The sequence below is a fragment of the Zeus faber genome, assembly GCF_960531495.2.
Source record: "Zeus faber genome assembly, chromosome: 9".
Taxonomy (NCBI): Eukaryota; Metazoa; Chordata; class Actinopteri; order Zeiformes; family Zeidae; genus Zeus; species Zeus faber.
The window spans coordinates 21906673-21924900 of NC_137197.1; the positions used below are offsets into that span (position 1 = coordinate 21906673).

The window sequence follows — 18228 nt, forward strand, 5'->3', positions numbered from 1 at the left end:
AAAAAAAAAAAATTCACGGCAGACTAAACTCTTGTCTGTCGTCTTTTCCCTTACTACTTGAACTCATCATTCTGAAGTCAGGCGTGTATCATGAGAACACTGCATCCCTTTTGTTTTCATTCCCTTCTCCTCCTTTTAATCCATATCCAAACAAAACGACGGCTGCTTTTAGACACGTATTCCCGCAGCTCACGATTCCTTTCCTTTTTCACCGTTGAGCGGCGAGAGCTGGAGCGCCTCCAGAAAGGCTGTCAGGCTCCATCTGTTTATAGGCCCTGTTTGGTGTCCTGCTCCAAACCAAAGCACAGTTGACATCCTGTCCAGGAAGGACTTGCACTGAGCAATTATCTGGCTTTTCTTGTCCAATATGAGGAGTCGGGCATGCTGCCTCATGCTCCTCTAACCCCTGCGGAGATGGCCAGGTTGAGCCTCCTCCCTCCCTCCCCCCCTTGTCGGTGTAGCTTTTCCTCATTCCCAGTTGTCATTGGGGTCTTGAGGCTTTGGCTGATGGGGTCAGCGGTCTGGGGTCTGGGTTTAGGTTGAGAATTTACAGACTGATAAAGCGCAGCCCTAAATATCTCGGTTCTTTCAGCTTTAACGCCCATTTTTCCTGGCATCTTTTCCCCTCCCCTTTTCTAGCGTACATTTAAGTAGAAACGGGCATTCGATTTTCACCCAGTACCAAAAATTACATTAAGGCTTTCTGTGTTTCATCATAGGTGCTGTAAAGCCCCGCGTGGATGTAAACCCGATACTTTAAAAAGTCGTACCGCTTGGTAGTCAGGCCTCCGGTGTACCTTCCTAGTGGTGGACCTGAGGGGGTCAGGCCGTTCTTTTGGCACCAAAGATTGCAGGTCATCACGGAGACACATGAAGAGCCCGACCTCGGCTCAGCAGAGCCCTGTCTTCTGGCTCCCTGTGCCATCGCAGGCCGCCGACCACGAGCACAAACCAAACGCTGGAGCCTCGCATCGATCACACGGTGTTTTCATCTTCTCACGTGACTTCCGCGACAACAGGGAGGGGGAAGCAGGAAGAGCTAACCACACTCGTGCACACTTTTAGGAGTCAATCTCTCTCTCTCTCTCTCGCTCTCTCTCTCATGAACACACAATGGCATCGAGCACTTAACCTCCTCAGCACTCCTCACCCTCCCACCCTCCTCCTGCTCTACAGCAGCTTTCAAGGAATCATTCATACTCCAGCCAGACAATTTCCTGCTGTAATAGTTTCTTATTGTTACAAATGTGATTCGACTTGATTCCCATTGGTTTTCCGTTGATAGGCTTGAAGCATAAATTGCGCTCTTCTCATAAATCTTTGTCTTTTTATTTATACTATGGCTTCCTCCACTTGCTGTCTTTCCTTTCTGCTTAACGTCCTCCCTGCATGTGTCCCCCACAGACCCGCCCCCCACCACCGCTGCCCCCACCACCGCTTCCCTCTCAAAGGACACCGTCGGTGCCAGCACCGCCACGGACGAGAGGAGAGCCCTGTTCACCTCGCCGACCCTGGCCTCCCTGCAGGACAGCGGCCTGGGGACCATAGTCGGCGGGGCGGTGGGCGGAGTGCTGTTCCTGGTGCTCCTGTTGATCCTGGGCGTGGCCTGTTACATGCGCCAGCGGAGAACCTTCAGAGGAGACTACTACACCAAGCAGTACCTGGGGCCCTCCGACATGCAGAAGGAGTCCCAGCTGGACGTGCTCCAGCCCCACGAGCTCCAAGAGGTGTACGGGGAGAAGGGCGGCAAGGGGAGCCAGGAGCTGAAGCCCAAGTCCGGAGGAGATATCATCTACCCCGACTACCCCCACGACGACAAGGACAGGGAGGACTGGGGCAACGGGGGGGACGGCCACAGCAGCTTAAAGGAGGACAACTACTACCCTGAGCACTACAATAATACCCATAACATGCACCCCTGCGGGCCTCCCGTGCACAGTTCCACGGTGAACAACGGCTCCCCCTACCTCCCGGAAGACTGCTACGATAACGGTACAGACAGCGACTATGTGTCCCACATGGATGGGTCTGTGATTTCGCGCAGGGAGTGGTATGTTTAAGGAAGAAACGCGCGGGGAAAGGGACCTTGCAGTGCGTTCTGCTATAAATTGTCAAAAACAACTCAATAGCATTTGAAGATATAGCAGTTCAGATCATTCTAGACCGAACTGGCAGTTTTTGAATCGGCCTTCCGAGCGGCGTTGTTCTGTCTTCTCCCACTTAACGTAAGGACTCGTGTGCGGATTGTGTTGCAGCTTTGTAGCATCTCAAGGAGCTTCAAGCGAGCTGGATTAGCCTCTTTGATGCTATCTCGGCAACTCAAAGCAGCCTTCGGTGCACCATTGACTTTCAATGGATGTGAATGAGTTTTTGGTTCCCGCTTGTTTGTTTTTTGCACCTGCCTTGGTCATGGGTTAGGGGAAGGGTTACGGTGTTTCAAACCCATCTAAGTGAAGTATTTATATCATTGCCTGAGCATTACTAAGAAAAACCTCAAAAATACTACCACATTTTGAAAATGGACTCTTGATTGCTTGCCTTTTTGCCCTTTTCCTAAAGGAGACTTTTTTTTACGGCTGCAAAGAGCTTTTAAAATGAGATGACACAGCATTTGCATTTGTATCAACCACAATGTATCATAGGCGAAAGGGATGTTATTCATGACTTGAGTTAAAGGGAGAGCTCTACAGGCTTTGGGGTAAAACAGACTGACTGACTGAGGTAAATCCAGGAAAGATATTGGGACTTGCCAATTAATGATTGGCACCCTAAATTCTTTTTTTTTTTTTTTTTTTTTTTAATAAATGTTCAGTTCAGTTGAAGTTATTTGTCACGTTGTCTTTTGTAGGGAAAGTGAATATCAGTTCATATCAGTTATGACTGAAGAGGATGTCTTAGCTAGTTATGACTGAAGAGGATGTCTTAGCTACCTTGCTCTTATGCCTACTGTATGTACGTACACAACACAATGGCTTGTGTGACCAGCACAGACCAGATTGTTGTCACATTGAGAGCAAGCAAGGCAGAACCGAGCCTTGTAATGTCTACATTTAGCCACAACATTGTTGTACTTTCTATTATCTTGTCTGTTAATGTTTTTGTTTTTTTTTCACTGTTACTAATGGCTTTGCATAATTAACACCACAAATAGATTAGAGTTAGGTCATATTATATACCGGCAACACACTTCTAATAATAGCAAAATGACCCGCACAACGAAAAAACACCCACACTCAAACAAAAGCAACATTTTAATTTCAGCTAAACTGTTTTAATTTGTCTAAAGTTTGATCTTCAAACCACTGGAAGGAAACAGGAGACATCACTACTGATTACTGGGACAGATTGTGCTGGCGAGCGGCTCCTCATGAACTTCCAGCGCGCACGTACACTTGACACGGGACGATAAAACGAAACGACAAATATTCCATCACAAAGAAACGCAGATTTAAGCACCATTTTCTTCTGGCTGCGTAACGGCTCTTTTGGGCTTTAGTTTTTCCTTGTACCAACAACTAGCGGCGTGACATTATATAGAAACAAAGGGGTTGACGTCACCGATGATCTCATCTATCGTTGCGCGATCTGACCTTGAACTTCCTCCTCCGCCTGCAGCCACGTTTTTTTTGAAAGTGGGGAACGAGACACGGATCGCGGTGGCCTCGGCGGAGCAGCGCCATTAAAGGGAAAATACCCTTTCCTCCGAAACATCCCCTTTTTAGTCCATCGGGTTCTCTCTCTGGTGCAGGGTGGAACCGAGCTTGTTTCTTAAAGGGAAATCAGACCTGGGTGCCTGGCTGCAGTTTGAGGTTTCTTCTTAATGGGGTTTTATATATTGAGGGCAAACTTTTTTTTTTTTTTTTTTTTTTCCCCCCCAATTTTAACCCCACTCTGTTTTACTTCTCCACCCTCCCCTGCCCCCAAAGTGGCAGGGATTGGCTGACGGTTTAGATGTCTGAGAATAAACTACTTTAATCTGTCTCTCTTTCTAACTCTCTCCCGCTGTTATTTCCTAGGGCACACACTCTGTATCTCACACACACACACACACACACACACGCACACCACACATCTGCTGCATAGGCCTGTCCACCCACATTTAAAGCGTAGTCCTCACCTCAAAGTTCTTGCTTTTTAATTAACTTTTTTTTTCCCCCCCTCTTGATGCACTTGGCAAATGTTTGACCTCAGTGATGTGCAGCACATCAGCGTTTGCATGCACCCACAGTGTGTATGGGTGATTTGTAGCCGTCGACCCAATTATTGCTGAATGGACAAAAGACTTCCACAGTATGTATACTTGCTTTCCCTCACGCTGTTCAAGACATCCAGAGATAAAGGATTTTTTTTTTTTACCCTTCAAGCTACTTGGTTCCTACATTATTAACAGAATCATTTGTTAATAAGTTAACAGACAAGTTGTAGTAAATCACTTCTGGTATAATGGGCTGAAGTGATGAATCTTTCCATCCCCGCCCGTCTCCCCCCCCCCAGAGGCCTTTCTCTTTATTCTTTTGGACCGAATTCAGTCAGTCATGTTTGGATTGGGACGGGATTAAGTTATTATGAGCCTCTTGCCTTCACTTCTCCCAGATCACAAACGTGCTGGTCTATACGTGTACATAATGTTCATAGGTTAACGTATGATTTACCGACTGGTCGTCAGTGGATCTTGTATTCACACGCTCATGAGATCGATGGTCCTGTTCTGGAAGCCTCATCATGGCGGGTGCCTTAGGTGGACTGAAATGCACAGAAAAACCTTTTGAAAGTACAAAATACTGTAGGAATTCCTGCAAAGGCCGTCGCTGTTATTACTGAGGACTGCCTTGTCCCTATTAATGTCTTCCATCTTGATATTTAAGATATCGTTGGTATCAATACATATAATTGACTATAGGTTGATTGTTATGCCTTATTACAGATTACAAAGACACATGTAACAGCTCGGTTACAAAGTTTCAGAAAATTGTAATAAATTAAAATTTCGGAAATACAAAACAGACCAGAATCGTAGAAAATATTATTGTTCTGTAAATATCCTGGCTGTTTGTATTATTATTGTTATCATTATTATTATTATTATTATTATTATTATTATTATTATTATATTTACTAAGAACTTATTTTTTCTATGAGGTCTGCAATTTTCAGTGTTCATTGTGAGCGTGGAAGAGCTCCTGTCCAGTTACTCATAGGAAGTGTTCCTCTTTTCGCAGCATTTTATATCAGTTCTCAGTATTTTGTGACTAATTATTTTGTACATTGTTGTTCTAATGATTGATTTCTCACAACAATCAAAATGAAAGAGCCGTAGATTGTATTTTGTTTGCAATAAAAGAGCATCATCATTGCACTCAAATGTCTGCTGGTTTGTGTCAGAGATGGTGGCCTCACTTGTTAAACTTAAGGTTGTTTTTTTTAATTCCCAAAAAGTGGCGTTCCGTGAGATTGTCTGTGTTGGGTGGATTACTCTCAGTACCAGTATTCATTGGGGATATTTCTTTCATCCTCGTTTCTGATAATGGGTCAGCAAATGTAGAGTATAAGTATAAGTATGAGATTTAAAAATTCCCACTTAAAATAAAAAACGTTTACGCAATTGTGGACATAGATAGAAAGACGGACAGATAGGAGGACAAGACAGACAGACAATGTATTACTTCCCCTAATGACGGAGCAAAGACCTTCCCATCTTTGAGTCCACTGGTCGTTAGTCCCTGTCATCCTGTGTCGTCTTCACTGTCCACACCTGTGGTTGAGGCCAACTGACCCGTCCCGGGCTCCTCTCGGTGCCATCCGACTCACCACCCACTTCATCACCGGCCAACGGAGAGGGCAGGCCGGCTGTTTAACAAAAGAGATTGATCTGGAGGCTGCTGACCACCCGCATCTGCTGCGTGTTTACTGCAAAAGCCGAGCCTCTGGTTCTCCCTTCAAACCTACATGTGTTGGGTTGTTGTTTTGGGGGAAAACACTTTGATTTGCTGTTAGTATTGGGGTTTGGCCTCAGGATCGGAAAGCCCCAAGTAGTTGAAAGATCAGGATATGTTTAATTACATGTTAAAATTCAACCCAATTTAAATGTCTCACGGAGGCTTTCCTTCTGGAGCGCCCAAACTGGACCGCCCCCGCCCTTCCCTCCTGAGTGCCTGAGTTTAATCCCCAAGAGTTAACCCGACTTTAGGGGTGGCATGAACCGGTATCTACCTGTTGTTCAGCCACGTCGCAATCGCTCCCCGCCGGCCCAGATTAAGATAGAGCGGGGAAACCCGATCCCAAATCCTCCCTGGCATGCCGGACAGAAATCCCTCCCCCTCTTTGAGTCCACTTTCATCACTTGAGCGGCTGGAGCGTCCATTGCCCCAAAATGCACTCGCTCTTGTTATCACGGCGTTGTCTGCCAGGGATGACCCTGCAGCCTAATCCATCACGGGGGGAGCATCTGCATGTTTGTGCAGGCTGTGTGAGTAAATAACTCCGCGCTGGTGGGCTCTGGTTACCGCTCCCCGCTCCCTCTTAAGTTGTCTGCAGCTGTCGGCGAGCGGCTGCACTTTTTTTTTTAACACTTAATGAATCAGTCGGCAAATGTGTTTAGCTTTGTAACCTTGTAAAACAGCAACAGGCCCTTTCGGCATTCCCCAACGGACCCCACCCAGAGATGGGCGGAGGCCACGTAGATCGCGGGCGCCAAACTCCCGACGTCTGGAGACTTTTTTTTTTACTGCGATGCGTTTTGTTTTTTGCTTTGGTCCACAAGCGTCGGAACATTGTTTCCAATCCACTAATAGGCGGCTCCCGATGTCCCGATATCTGCCCGCAGCCGGCAGTTCTCTCTTATTTTCTGATTAATGTATTTACCGAATGGAAAGATCAGAATACTCCTCCATGCCGCGCTTCTAATATCCGCCCCCGCCCCTCGAAAAAAAACAAAAACCCAACACTGATTGTTATAGGTAATGAACGCGACCGCAGCGCCGGGGAGCTCACATCAAAGGCCACGGCCGACATAGCTGAACAGACAAATTGTTTGAGCTCACGGGTTTGGAAATAATGAAATGCTGCGGAGGCCGGGAGAGAGCGGCGCAGTTACAACAAAAGTGTTGTCACATGGCAGGCGGGGGTCTGGCGCGAAAGCGCGGTGATGGTGAAGAGGGCTGGCCGCCAGGAAGGCCGCCGGATCGCCGACAACCAGACTGGGAGCTGGGGACAATGTTGTGTTACCAGAGAAACGCCGGCTTTACGCCGAATCCGAAAACGAGGCCGACCGTCAGAACCACCCCCCCCCCAAGATTTTCGCGTCCCAAAATGTGTCGGAGGAGGGAGCTCGGTCCAGCTGAGCAGAAAGTAGTTTGCTCAGCTGGACATTCACCATTTTCAATGAATAAGAGTCGAAAACGTCCTTTATAAAGTGTTTATAGTGAATGTGGTGACACCCAACAATAATGTTAATAAAGTCGTTATTTTATATAGTTAACCCTGAATTTCCCCACGGGGATCAATGAAGTTTCACCTTATCTCAGGGTAAGGGTTTAGGGTAAGGGAACCGGGCCTAAACCCAGTTTAAAGCCTGGTTCTCTTAACAGCGGCTTCTGCTCCGATACGAAGCTTGTCGCTGATTGACCCGCTCCTCTGCTGAGTAACTGTGGCGCTAACGCTCGGCGGGAAGAATTTCCCACCGCCGTCAGACTTGTGCCTTCAGCGCCGTCCCGTTTGAAGAGGGACGAGCCCCCTCTCCTAAAACAGCACGTAGATTAGTGCCGGGGGAGGGGAGGGCAGGGGGACAAGGTTCCTCTCAGATCAGCGCTGTTTCCACGGCGACTTGCCTCAATGCACCCCATAAAGCAGGTCAAGCCCTGGAGAGGGTGTAGGCCCGGGTCACTCTTTGTTTTGCATTATTAACACCATAAAACTGCCATCCCCCTTTTTCTTTCTCTTTCTCTTTCTCTTCAAGCGATTAGCCGGGATCGTGCAGCCCCGAAAGTGAAAGACTGAGCTCCGGCCCGGTCTGGTGGACTCCTACTTCACCCCAAATTTAATAAAGGGTCGTGCGAGGCGATTCCATCCATTTTTCTCCCAAAAAAAAAAAAAAAAAAAAAGGAAAACCGAAACAACTAAAAACTTCCTGATGTTGCACCGAAAAGTGAAGAGGAGGACACTTATCGCGGGGTCTGCCCACATCAGCCGCGCACACACATGGTTTCCATCCGAAACCATCGCGTGTTTACAGAACCAATCCCACGCCTGTTACCTTTACGCAGGACGTTGGCGGCGTTGGTTTGCGGGAGAAATGCGTTTGCGTTTCCGACCGGGGACCAGAGGGTCGGGTCCGGGGCGGCCGCGACAAAAGGCCCCTTTGTGCCGCGCCCCACCTCCCCAGACAGAGAGCGGAGACAATGAGGGGTTTTCATCGACGACGAGGCGCATTGCTGCTCCGGGTCTGCTCGCGGGGAACGTTCACCGACTTTAAAAAAAACGGAGGAAAAGAAGAAAAAAAAGACCTCGTCCGGGGCCGCACCGGCGACGGCTTTTCATCTCTGCTGACTCAGAAAGTTAAGAGATAATTTCAGGGGAAAACACTGAGAGCAGCATCTCTCCGGAGAGAAATACGAAGTTGATGCCGTGATGATAGATGAGCGGTTTTCTCTGAAGCTCTAATTTAATAAATCAGGTACAAAGACGACAGATTGAAGAGTGAAGGTGCGGGTGTGGGTGGGGGTGGGTGGGGTGGTTGGGAGTGGGTGGGACAGACTTCTGCACTCAAACCGCCAAACCTCGTGCAATATCGGGAGCTTTTACATTTAGAGGGAAAAGTGGAACCTGTCGGTGTGAAAGGGGCAGAGAGGTGCTCCATGGAGCTCCTCTAATGGAGCAGCCTCTAATTGGGCTGATGGCATGCGGGCTCTGATCAGAATGGGTGGGCGGCCATCGCACCGTGGCGTGACGCTCAGGCCCAGCGCATTGTTCTCCAGACCTGGAGCAGATATAATCTGCAGTGAATTTTAATCCTTCCAAAACAATGCCATGATCCCTGGGAAAAACCTGCTGGAAAATATATATCTATATATATATATATATGTATGTATATATATATATATATATATATATATACTATAAAGAAACCTGAACGTGAAATGAAAATGTATCATCTCAAGTCCAAATAAACTGCAAGTGGGGTAAAGTCATGATCCATGGTGTAATTTACTGTACCTACTGTAAGTTCATCTACTATCCATACTTACAGTAAGTGTATTCAGTCTCAGAGACTTTTCCCTCTAACTCCACTACATTTCAAAGTAGGTATCTATACTTTTTACTATTTACTATAAAATGATTTATATTTAAGTAACTTGGAAAGTAGTTAAGAAATCATGTAACTTTAACTAAGTGTATGTAATAAGTAAGTATTACAAGTTACTTAAATTCACGTCTGTATGAGAAAAACAAAAAGGTTCAGTTGTACTTATTGTGGTTATTATGTTGTATTATGGGCTCTGTTATGTCAGGCAAATGGGTATAATAAGTACCTTTATTTTTAACACTTTAAATCTGTTAAGAGCAAGTACTTAAATACTTTGTACTTAAGTAGAAATGTCAATGTCATTTTGTGTCTGGGTATCTGTGTAAGGGAAAAAGGTTGGAGTACCACAAAGTTTGCCACAAAAATACGAGCCAAATTGAAGGCAGACGTGTATTTCCTAAACCTCTATTGTGTTTAAGTGCCCCTCTGTCCCGTTCTGTCTGTCTGTCTGTCTGCCTGTCTGTCTGTCTGTCTGCCTGTGTGTCTGCTGTTCTAGTAAAAACCCTGTTATTTTTAGGGTGTAGTTTCACCTGGCTGTGTCCGTCAGCCATGGACGACCAAGGGGCAACAGCCTGACCGGCCTCCCCCCTCCCCCTCCGTCTCCCCCTCCGCATGCCTCCCCCCTCGAGCAAGTGTTCATGCCGCTGCGTCTGCTGCGGCTGGACCCAGAAACGAGAATCGGAGCTGACGGCGGTGCCCGGCCTCCGCCCTGCGCCCTCCGGCCTCCGCCCTCCTCCACCGTCCGGCTTGTGCGCTGGTGCACGTGACGCCGCGCACCATGTGACTCCGGCCTCAGTGTGTTGTCAAAGCTCAGCGGCCATGACAGACCACCGCCCGAGCCTGGTGCTGTCTGTCACAACCACTCTGAACAGCTGAGCCGTCCCGAAAACTCATGGTTGGCAAGGAAGAAAAACAAAACGAAACAAAGGAAGAAGTTACAAGATTGTTAAAAGGTTTAGCGAAGTTTTAAGAAAAGTTTTCTTCGCTAGATGACCACATTTAGTCCCAGCACCTCCAATCTCCTTTAGACAGACAGACAGACAGACAGACAGACAGACATACAAACAGACAGACAGACAGACAGACAGACAGACATAGATAGATCACAAGTGTTCACATCAAAACAATTGGTAATAATAATAATAAAGTAATTAGAATAAAAAACTAAAAGATAATGGCATATACGCAATGAACCCTAAGAACCATAAAAATAATCAATCAAAAATAAATATTTTTTGCAATATACAATCAACTTAATAATAAACATAAAATTAAAAATAAATCAAAAAAATATACAATAAAAAAATGCCAATATACAATAAACAACTATTTAGACAGTTTTATTTCGACAATTTATAAAATTTTAAATTCACTTTAGACGTTGAAACTGGGGCGTATGAAAGATATAAATCTTAGGTCAGGGCCTATTCAACTGAGGGTTCGGGGGCCAAATGTGGCCTGTGCGTCAAATTTAGATTGACCCTTTGAATAACATAGAAGGTTATACAAAAAAACAAAATAAAATAAAATAAAATTAAATTAAATAAAATTAAATTAAATTAAATTAAATTAAATTAAATTAAAATAAAAACATAAATCGGACCATTCATTGTTTCAAAACTGAGTTTAGACAAACGCCGTCCAGTTTCCCTGTTGTCCCTCCCACCGTCTCAACCAATCACAATCTGCTCTCTCACTTCCAGTCAAACCACTGTTGTAATGTTGTAATGTTTTAATTGTCTGGCATGAATCACACGCGTTACGCAAGACTTGCAAAGTTTGCTGCATGTGCATTTTCATCGTCCTAATGTTCTGACAAAAACAATCCTGCAGGATTTGTGGGGACTCCAAGTTGGAAACCAGTTGTGAAATCTGGACCCTGAAACAATGTCGTGTCTGGGGTGACGCTGCATGGTGAGCGTATATTTTGTTCGAGCCTTCACCCGGGTGTTCTATCTATCAGGGAGAGCTTTCCTGAAATGGACAGATGAATGTGTCTGCACTCAGCTGTTCTTCCAGATGATAAATCACCAAGGCCGTGGATCTGGCGATATAACATGCGCTTTTCTGTCACTGAATAAATCAACGCTGCCTTTGCCCTGATTTATCGACGATGATTTGCAGTGGCAACAGTGAGCGGTTTCTTTTAGTTAAAATTTTAAAAAATATCAGGATTTATTACTGCTCCGTCCCGTAAACTCTTGACTGTGAATTTAAGTAATGGAACGTCTCTTCATGCCCTTGCGGTGGATTCCTTCACGCTTCCACTTCCAGCGCTCAACGTTGCCTTATTGGGTGCCATGCCATTGTTCTGAGGGCTCATTATTCCAAAACCCCAATAGTCTGAAAAATGTCCCACTGGACATTGATGACACCCTAACTAACCCATGGATGACACCCTAGCCCGAACCCTAACCCATGGACGAGGCCCTAACCCATGAATGATGGGAATTTTATTAATTACTTTGCTATGTTGTGTACATGCATTACCGCACATACTCTGCATGTTGTGTACACTCGTCACAATAGACAAATCGTCACAATAGACAAAACTCCCATTGAAACCAATTAAAACCAGTTCTAGTCACCCCATCATCCTTTACATTGTGCCAAACTCCTTCCTATGTCATAATGCGAACCATGACCATTGTGTGTCCTGAAGAAAGGGTTGGTCTCAGGGAGCTGCTCTCAAGCACATCCCTGATCAAGAGATAATAATAGATAATAAGATAATAAATTCCCTTTGAGACCAAGAACTTTTTCCTCTTCATTGTTTATTAGAAAACAAGGCATTCAGCAGAAGAATTTTTCTAACAATGGAGGACGCCGTAACCCTAACCCATGGACGACACCCTAACCTTAATCCTAACCATCTCTGAGCCAATACCTAAACCATCTCTAACCTAACATTTTTCCGACTATTGGGGTTTCGGAATAATGGGCCGTTGGAACAATGGGCAGTCCCCCCACGGTCATTATCTTAGGTGTCTTCTCAGACGGAGACACTTTGGGCGTAATTAAACACAACCGCGATCATTCTAACGCAGCGTGGCAGACAAAAGCCGGCCGGACAATGGAGGAGAAACAAACGCCGCTGTATCCCAACGGCGGCGGGCGTGTGCTGGGAGAGAGTGAGCGGGGAGGCGAAGCAGAACCCACGTCAGGTCTCATCTGCGGCGCTTCAAACGGAGCGGGCGCGGGCGGGAGGCCCGTTTGGGAGACTCCAAAGCCGGACGGCGCGGAGTCCTTCGTTAATGAGACTTAACACTCTCCGGCGCTGCGCTCACGCTGTGATGGTCAGGAGTCGGGGGTGGAGGCAGGGGAGCCGCGGGGAGGCCCCCCCCCCCCGCCCCCCACCCTCAGTCTGCATACGCGGGACGCAACCTGACATTTCCATTGTCTCTGCCAACAGGATCAAAACAGGGGCCGGGTGTGCGGTGCTTTCCACCGCTTGGATTGTCAGCTCGACTCAGGTAAACCGGCGTCCGGACCCCCGCTTCACCACGTTAAAATGCTGAAACAAACACCCCCCGCACCACCCCCCCTGTTTCCGTCGTACCTGCTGTCAGATTGAAGCTTCATGCGCTCGTGAGTTTATTGGTCGTAATGATCCCAAGCTGCTTTCCCCCGCTGACCGTTCACATGTTCATAACGAGAGGGGGAACATGACTTGGACGAGGACCAAGAGCATCCGAACCGTCGGGGAAGGGTCAGTGTGCACGTAACAATTTTCACCTTAAAACTTTTCAACGGACATATAGAGGCATGCGAGGGAGTCGCAGGTAGATTGTGCAAAATCAAGGGATTCGTTTTTTCCAAAAAACATCGAAAACTTGAAAACTTGGGATGAAAAACCACGGGTGCGGGGGACGTTACATTTACAAAATAACATGGGATCCAACTAAACATGAGGTGGAAATAACCGAAATACCGGCCGCCACGAAGACAACCCACGCCAACAACGAACGCCCCCGACCGAATGCAACAGGAGGGAACATACTGTATATAGGAGCAGAGCCGAACCAAAATGGAGGCAAGAGGAGTGAAAAGACAACATCACGACCAGAAGGATTTCACTCCAAATGTATCACTAAGCAGGGGCCCGGCACACACAAGTTACACATGTGTTACACAAATCCATAAAAGGGTTTTTGTTTAAGCCAACAAAACGTGAAGCATTCCTCCCCCAGGAGGTGGAACCGGGTGGATTCCTCCACAGCGCCTCGCCTCAGCGCAGTTCTGTTCCTTTCCACGACGCCGTCTGACAGCGGTGGTAAGAAAATATTGCAATATTAAACTGATATCCCAACAAAATAATATGAACGCTGCAAAAAGCTAAACCTATGTGTCATTATAACATGTTTTACTTCGGTGTCTGTACATTGTGAATGTAGTGTGAAAATAGACACCTTACAATAGAGAACGTGAAGTTTGACGGCTGCTATGGACTCCGCCCGCCACCTTTGGAGGATCGCTCCCATTCCCTTGCATGGCGGAATTGAGAAAATACACCGAATGCACAAAAAACGAGAAAGGAAAAGGGAGCATGAGAAGGGCGGAGGTTTCACGCAAGACGGTTGCAAGATTTTCTGTGGCAGCTTTTCGCCGAACAAGACTTCCAGGCGTCTTTAGACTCAAACATGCCGACCGACGTTTACAGTCAACGTGATCCCTCAAATATGGAGGCTCGCTATGACGTCAGCTTCCCGAGCTCTATAAACAAGAGAAAATATAAAGCCAGTTGAAGCGTATACTACAGTGGGTGTGGGAGCGTCCGTCACAACACTAAAGGGGACCTATTAAGCTCCTCTTCAGGAAGTTGGTCTCTGAGGTCGCCAAAACATGTGTTTTAAGTTTTTTGCTGAAAATTCCACTCAGATTATGCATCCCAGCCGTTCTAACATGCGTCCAATCCACCATCTGTCTGAGAAGCCTTGTTGGTTGTTGGCTGTTTCGGTGGGAGGAGCCGCCCTCCCGAGGCTCCCGAGGTTCTGTGAGCCAGTGACGTTTGAGCGTGGCGTCCCGGTTTCGTTGCATTTACTCCATAACTTTCACTGATTTCACCTCATCAGTCCACCAAAATCTGTTTCTGAACAAATTTGAGGCGATAGAAAAAGCACCTACAATGGGCACGTGAGCCTCAGAACTGGACCATGGAGCGATGGAAGAAGGTGGCCTGGTCTGTTGAATCACCTTTTCTTCTACATCGTGTGGATGGGCGGGGTTAGGGTCCGAGCTGATGGAGCATCTGTGGGATGTGCTGGGACAACGAGCCTGATCCATGGGGGCCCCACCTCACAACTCCCAGGACTTAAAGGATCTGCTGCTAACGTCTTGGTGTCAGATACCACAGGACACCTTCAGAGGTCTTGTGCAGGGTCACAGCTGTTTTGGCGACACGAGGGGGAGCCACACAATATTAGTGGTTATTCGTGGTGGTTTTAATGTTGCGGCTGTTCGGTGTAAATGAATTGATTTATTAAACACATTTTTAGCTCAAAATAATAATAACCTCTGCGTCATCCTTCCTTCGCCCCCACCCCAACCCTCACCCCGAGTAAAACAACCATCTCTCCCACGGTGAAAACACAACAAGCTTTCCTTTTGGCCAGCGTCAGTGTTTTGCACGCGCAATAAATAAATTCCCTGGCTGCGTTACCTGCAGACAGAGGTGCACCCCGCCCCCCTGCAGCAGTGTGTACCCGGGGTCCAGGAGCAGCCGTGATGATAACGCACTTTCATTTCGGCCAGCTAGAAATCCCAGAATGCAATAAAACCGTCTGGCCTACCCCACCCCCCACCCCACCCCCCCCATCCGTGTCTGGCTCCAGTCAGCCCTCAAATTTATTGACAAAAAAAAAAAAAAGCTCCAGCCCCCAGCCCCTTCCATGTCATAAAGACTGAAAATAGATGTCCGTCGCTGTCTTTCGCTCCCGAATGTTGGATGTGATTTCGACGGATCCGGGGGGAGGCGGCCGAGACGCAAATTACACGCGGAAAGAAGTCATAGCACGCGTCATAATGAGCGGCCGCGACCCGACCAAACCAAAACCATAATTCCGTCAGAGGTCAGAGTGTTTTGTTTCCCTGCGGCCAAAAGAGAGACCGCTTTCTTCAGAACGGTGACTCAGAGTGTGTTTGTTTGTTTTGTGCTTTTTCTCTTAGGTTTTTTCTTTTCGTTTTTACGTCTCTTGAGCTGATCACCGGCGGTCGACGGCGGACGCCACCATCAAAATATGAAAAGCAGTCCATCGATTCCTTTTTTTGGCTCCTTAAAAAGCTCTCGTTGTGTTAATCTCATTTGAGGGTAATTGAAGGCCTTTTCAAAATGTCGGTTCCCATCGTCGCTGTTTCCAAACTCTTTTCCGTTGAAGCGTTAACCCTTAAACTCCCCTTGTGACCCGTAGCGGCGCGAGCCACTGAACGGAAGTGTTCAGTGAGGTTGTGGTTAGAAACGATGGGAAGCCACATTTTATTAAGGACGGGGTCGAAAAGCAGACTGATCCTTTAACAGGAGCAAATGAAAAGGAGGAGGGCTGGGGGCGCTGCGGTATGTACAGTATGAGCATATTTCTCGTGTCCCTTTCGTTTCGGGTCTAAGAATGAGAATCAGAATTGAGTGGAAATAAAATATAGTCCCTTGAAACGTTTACAACACATAGATATACATATACATAGACAAAACCTCTTGTTTTGCAAGAAAAAAAAATGAACTTGCTCTTCATCAAATAAAATAAATAATTGACTTGCTTCAGCCATATGTTATAAAGGCCTATGTTATGTAAAAAGTGGAAAAAACAATTGATGACCTCACCAACTTAAATACCCACCGGTTTCATATAACATGAGCTGAATGACTGAAACCCAACTCCCTCCACATCATAAGCTACACATTTAACTTTGAAGTTCCCAATGACTTTCCTTTTTTTTTTTATCACAAAGATTATGTAATTATAGCTCTGGTGTGTAAGGTTAAACTCGTAAAAATAACATTTTAGCTGCATTCCAGAGATCATTTTCCATTCCATTTTATTATTATTTTTTGAACACGCAGGTCCCGGCGTCTGGTGCTGAACACCCTGCACCGCTCTCTGATGTGGAGCCAAAGCTTCCACTCGGTGACATTTCGCCTGACGTTCAGGTGAGTCCGTCCACGGTGCTCCAAGATGTTACTGCATCACTCCGCATCGCCCCCGCAGCGGCCATTGCACACACTCAGCGGATTTAAAATAAATAAATACAACTAGAATATGAAAATAAGGAAATAAAAAATAAAAAATGAATAAAAGAATACATAGATAGATAGACAGACAGACAGACAGACAGACAGACAGACAGATAGATAGATAGACAGACAGACAGACAGACAGACAGACAGACAGACAGACAGACAGACAGACAGACAGACAGACAGACAGACAGACAGACAGACAGACAGATAGATAGATAGATAGATAGATAGATAGATAGATAGACAGACAGACAGACAGACAGACAGACAGATAGATATGAAAGCATAACTAAATAAAGCTTCACTAACACTACTATTAAATGAAGATTGGCAGCAAATAGGTCAAAGTGTTTCCAATAAAAACTGGTTAAAAAAATGAAGTTTACATAATTCATCGCATGCCACAAATATCTGCCCAGCAAACTATTATGCTGGCAATGCATCAGCGCTCTTTCCAGATACACTCGATGAGAAATGCAGTCGTGGACTTTTCGGAAAATCTGGGGATGAGGATGATGAAATCACACTGGAAAAATGACCCTCAAAGCCCCATTGGGTCATCAGCTGCTTTATAATCACATAGCACCACCATGCTCATGGCAAACACCGAATCCAAAAGGGGAGAAGTGAGCTCGTCGAGTGTCGTCAGTAATTCACGGTCAGAAAGGTCCGGGCGCTGCTTGTGTGGCGCGCTGGTTTTGGCCACTAGATTCAAGATTCAAGATTCAAGAGGTTTATTTGTCATATACATATACATACGTTCATGCATACTGTATATGCGGTGAAATGTCTTTGCAACGCACCCGGAGATTATGCACAATAAGTTCTAAAGCAAACAAAATAGCTAAACTAATTACTACCCAGCAAACCAGCTACCCAGCAACTGAAACAAAGGGATTCCTAAAACAGAATATAGTTAAAGGATAATACTAAATAGGATAATATAAAATTTAATTAAATTAAATTAAATTAAATTAAATTAAATAAGACTCAAAAAGGTAATACAGAGTGGGGGTGCAACATAGAAATAAAGGGAATAGAGTTATGTATATGGGATAGGGTATTTGTATATACAGATATGTGCAATAAAGTGCATGTAAGTAAAGAGATATACAGTACAGTATACAACAGTACAACACAGCAATACAATAACACCGAACAGAACAGCAATACAGCACAGTATGCAGTAACCCAGTGCAGTGATACAGTATGCAGTACAGTATGCAGTAACCCAGAACAGTGATACAGTATGCAGTACAGCAGTACAGTATGCTACATACAGTACAGTGATACAGTATGGAGTACAGTATGCTACATACAGTACACTAAGGCAGTGGGGCCTGTGTGACTGTCCTAGTGCTTTTTGTAAGGACCCCTGGTGAGTTCAGCATTGACAGTCCTGACAGTCCACTATGCCCAAAATCAAAATTTTCTGTGGGAATTAATATAATTGTATTGAAGTAAACAAATTGTATGAAAATTCAGGAGTATATGTTCTAATGCAGGGGTCTCAAACTACCGGCCTCCGGGCCCCGTCCAGCCCGTGAGACAATTTAATGCGGCCCGCTACATGTTTGTAAATATTGTTAAATGTGCCCCGCAAATCAATTCTAAAATCACAACGCTTAATTAATCCTCATCATTTTATTCAATGTTTTCAGAATATAAAACAGAATTAAATAGAATAAAACAAAGA

The 18228-nt window shown here is 45.8% G+C and overlaps 1 protein-coding gene across 1 annotated transcript in view; it reads left to right on the top strand.

The window, feature by feature from the left end:
- The window catches only part of nectin3a (nectin cell adhesion molecule 3a), a 30285-nt gene extending 24936 nt beyond the window's left edge, over nucleotides 1-5349 (top strand). The window contains exon 6 of the mRNA XM_080006572.1: nucleotides 1405-5349. Within this exon, the coding sequence (XP_079862698.1) occupies nucleotides 1405-2060 (656 nt within the window). The 3' untranslated portion in view covers nucleotides 2061-5349. The remainder of the gene's footprint in view (nucleotides 1-1404) is intronic.
- The last annotated feature ends 12879 nt before the right edge of the window (nucleotides 5350-18228 follow it).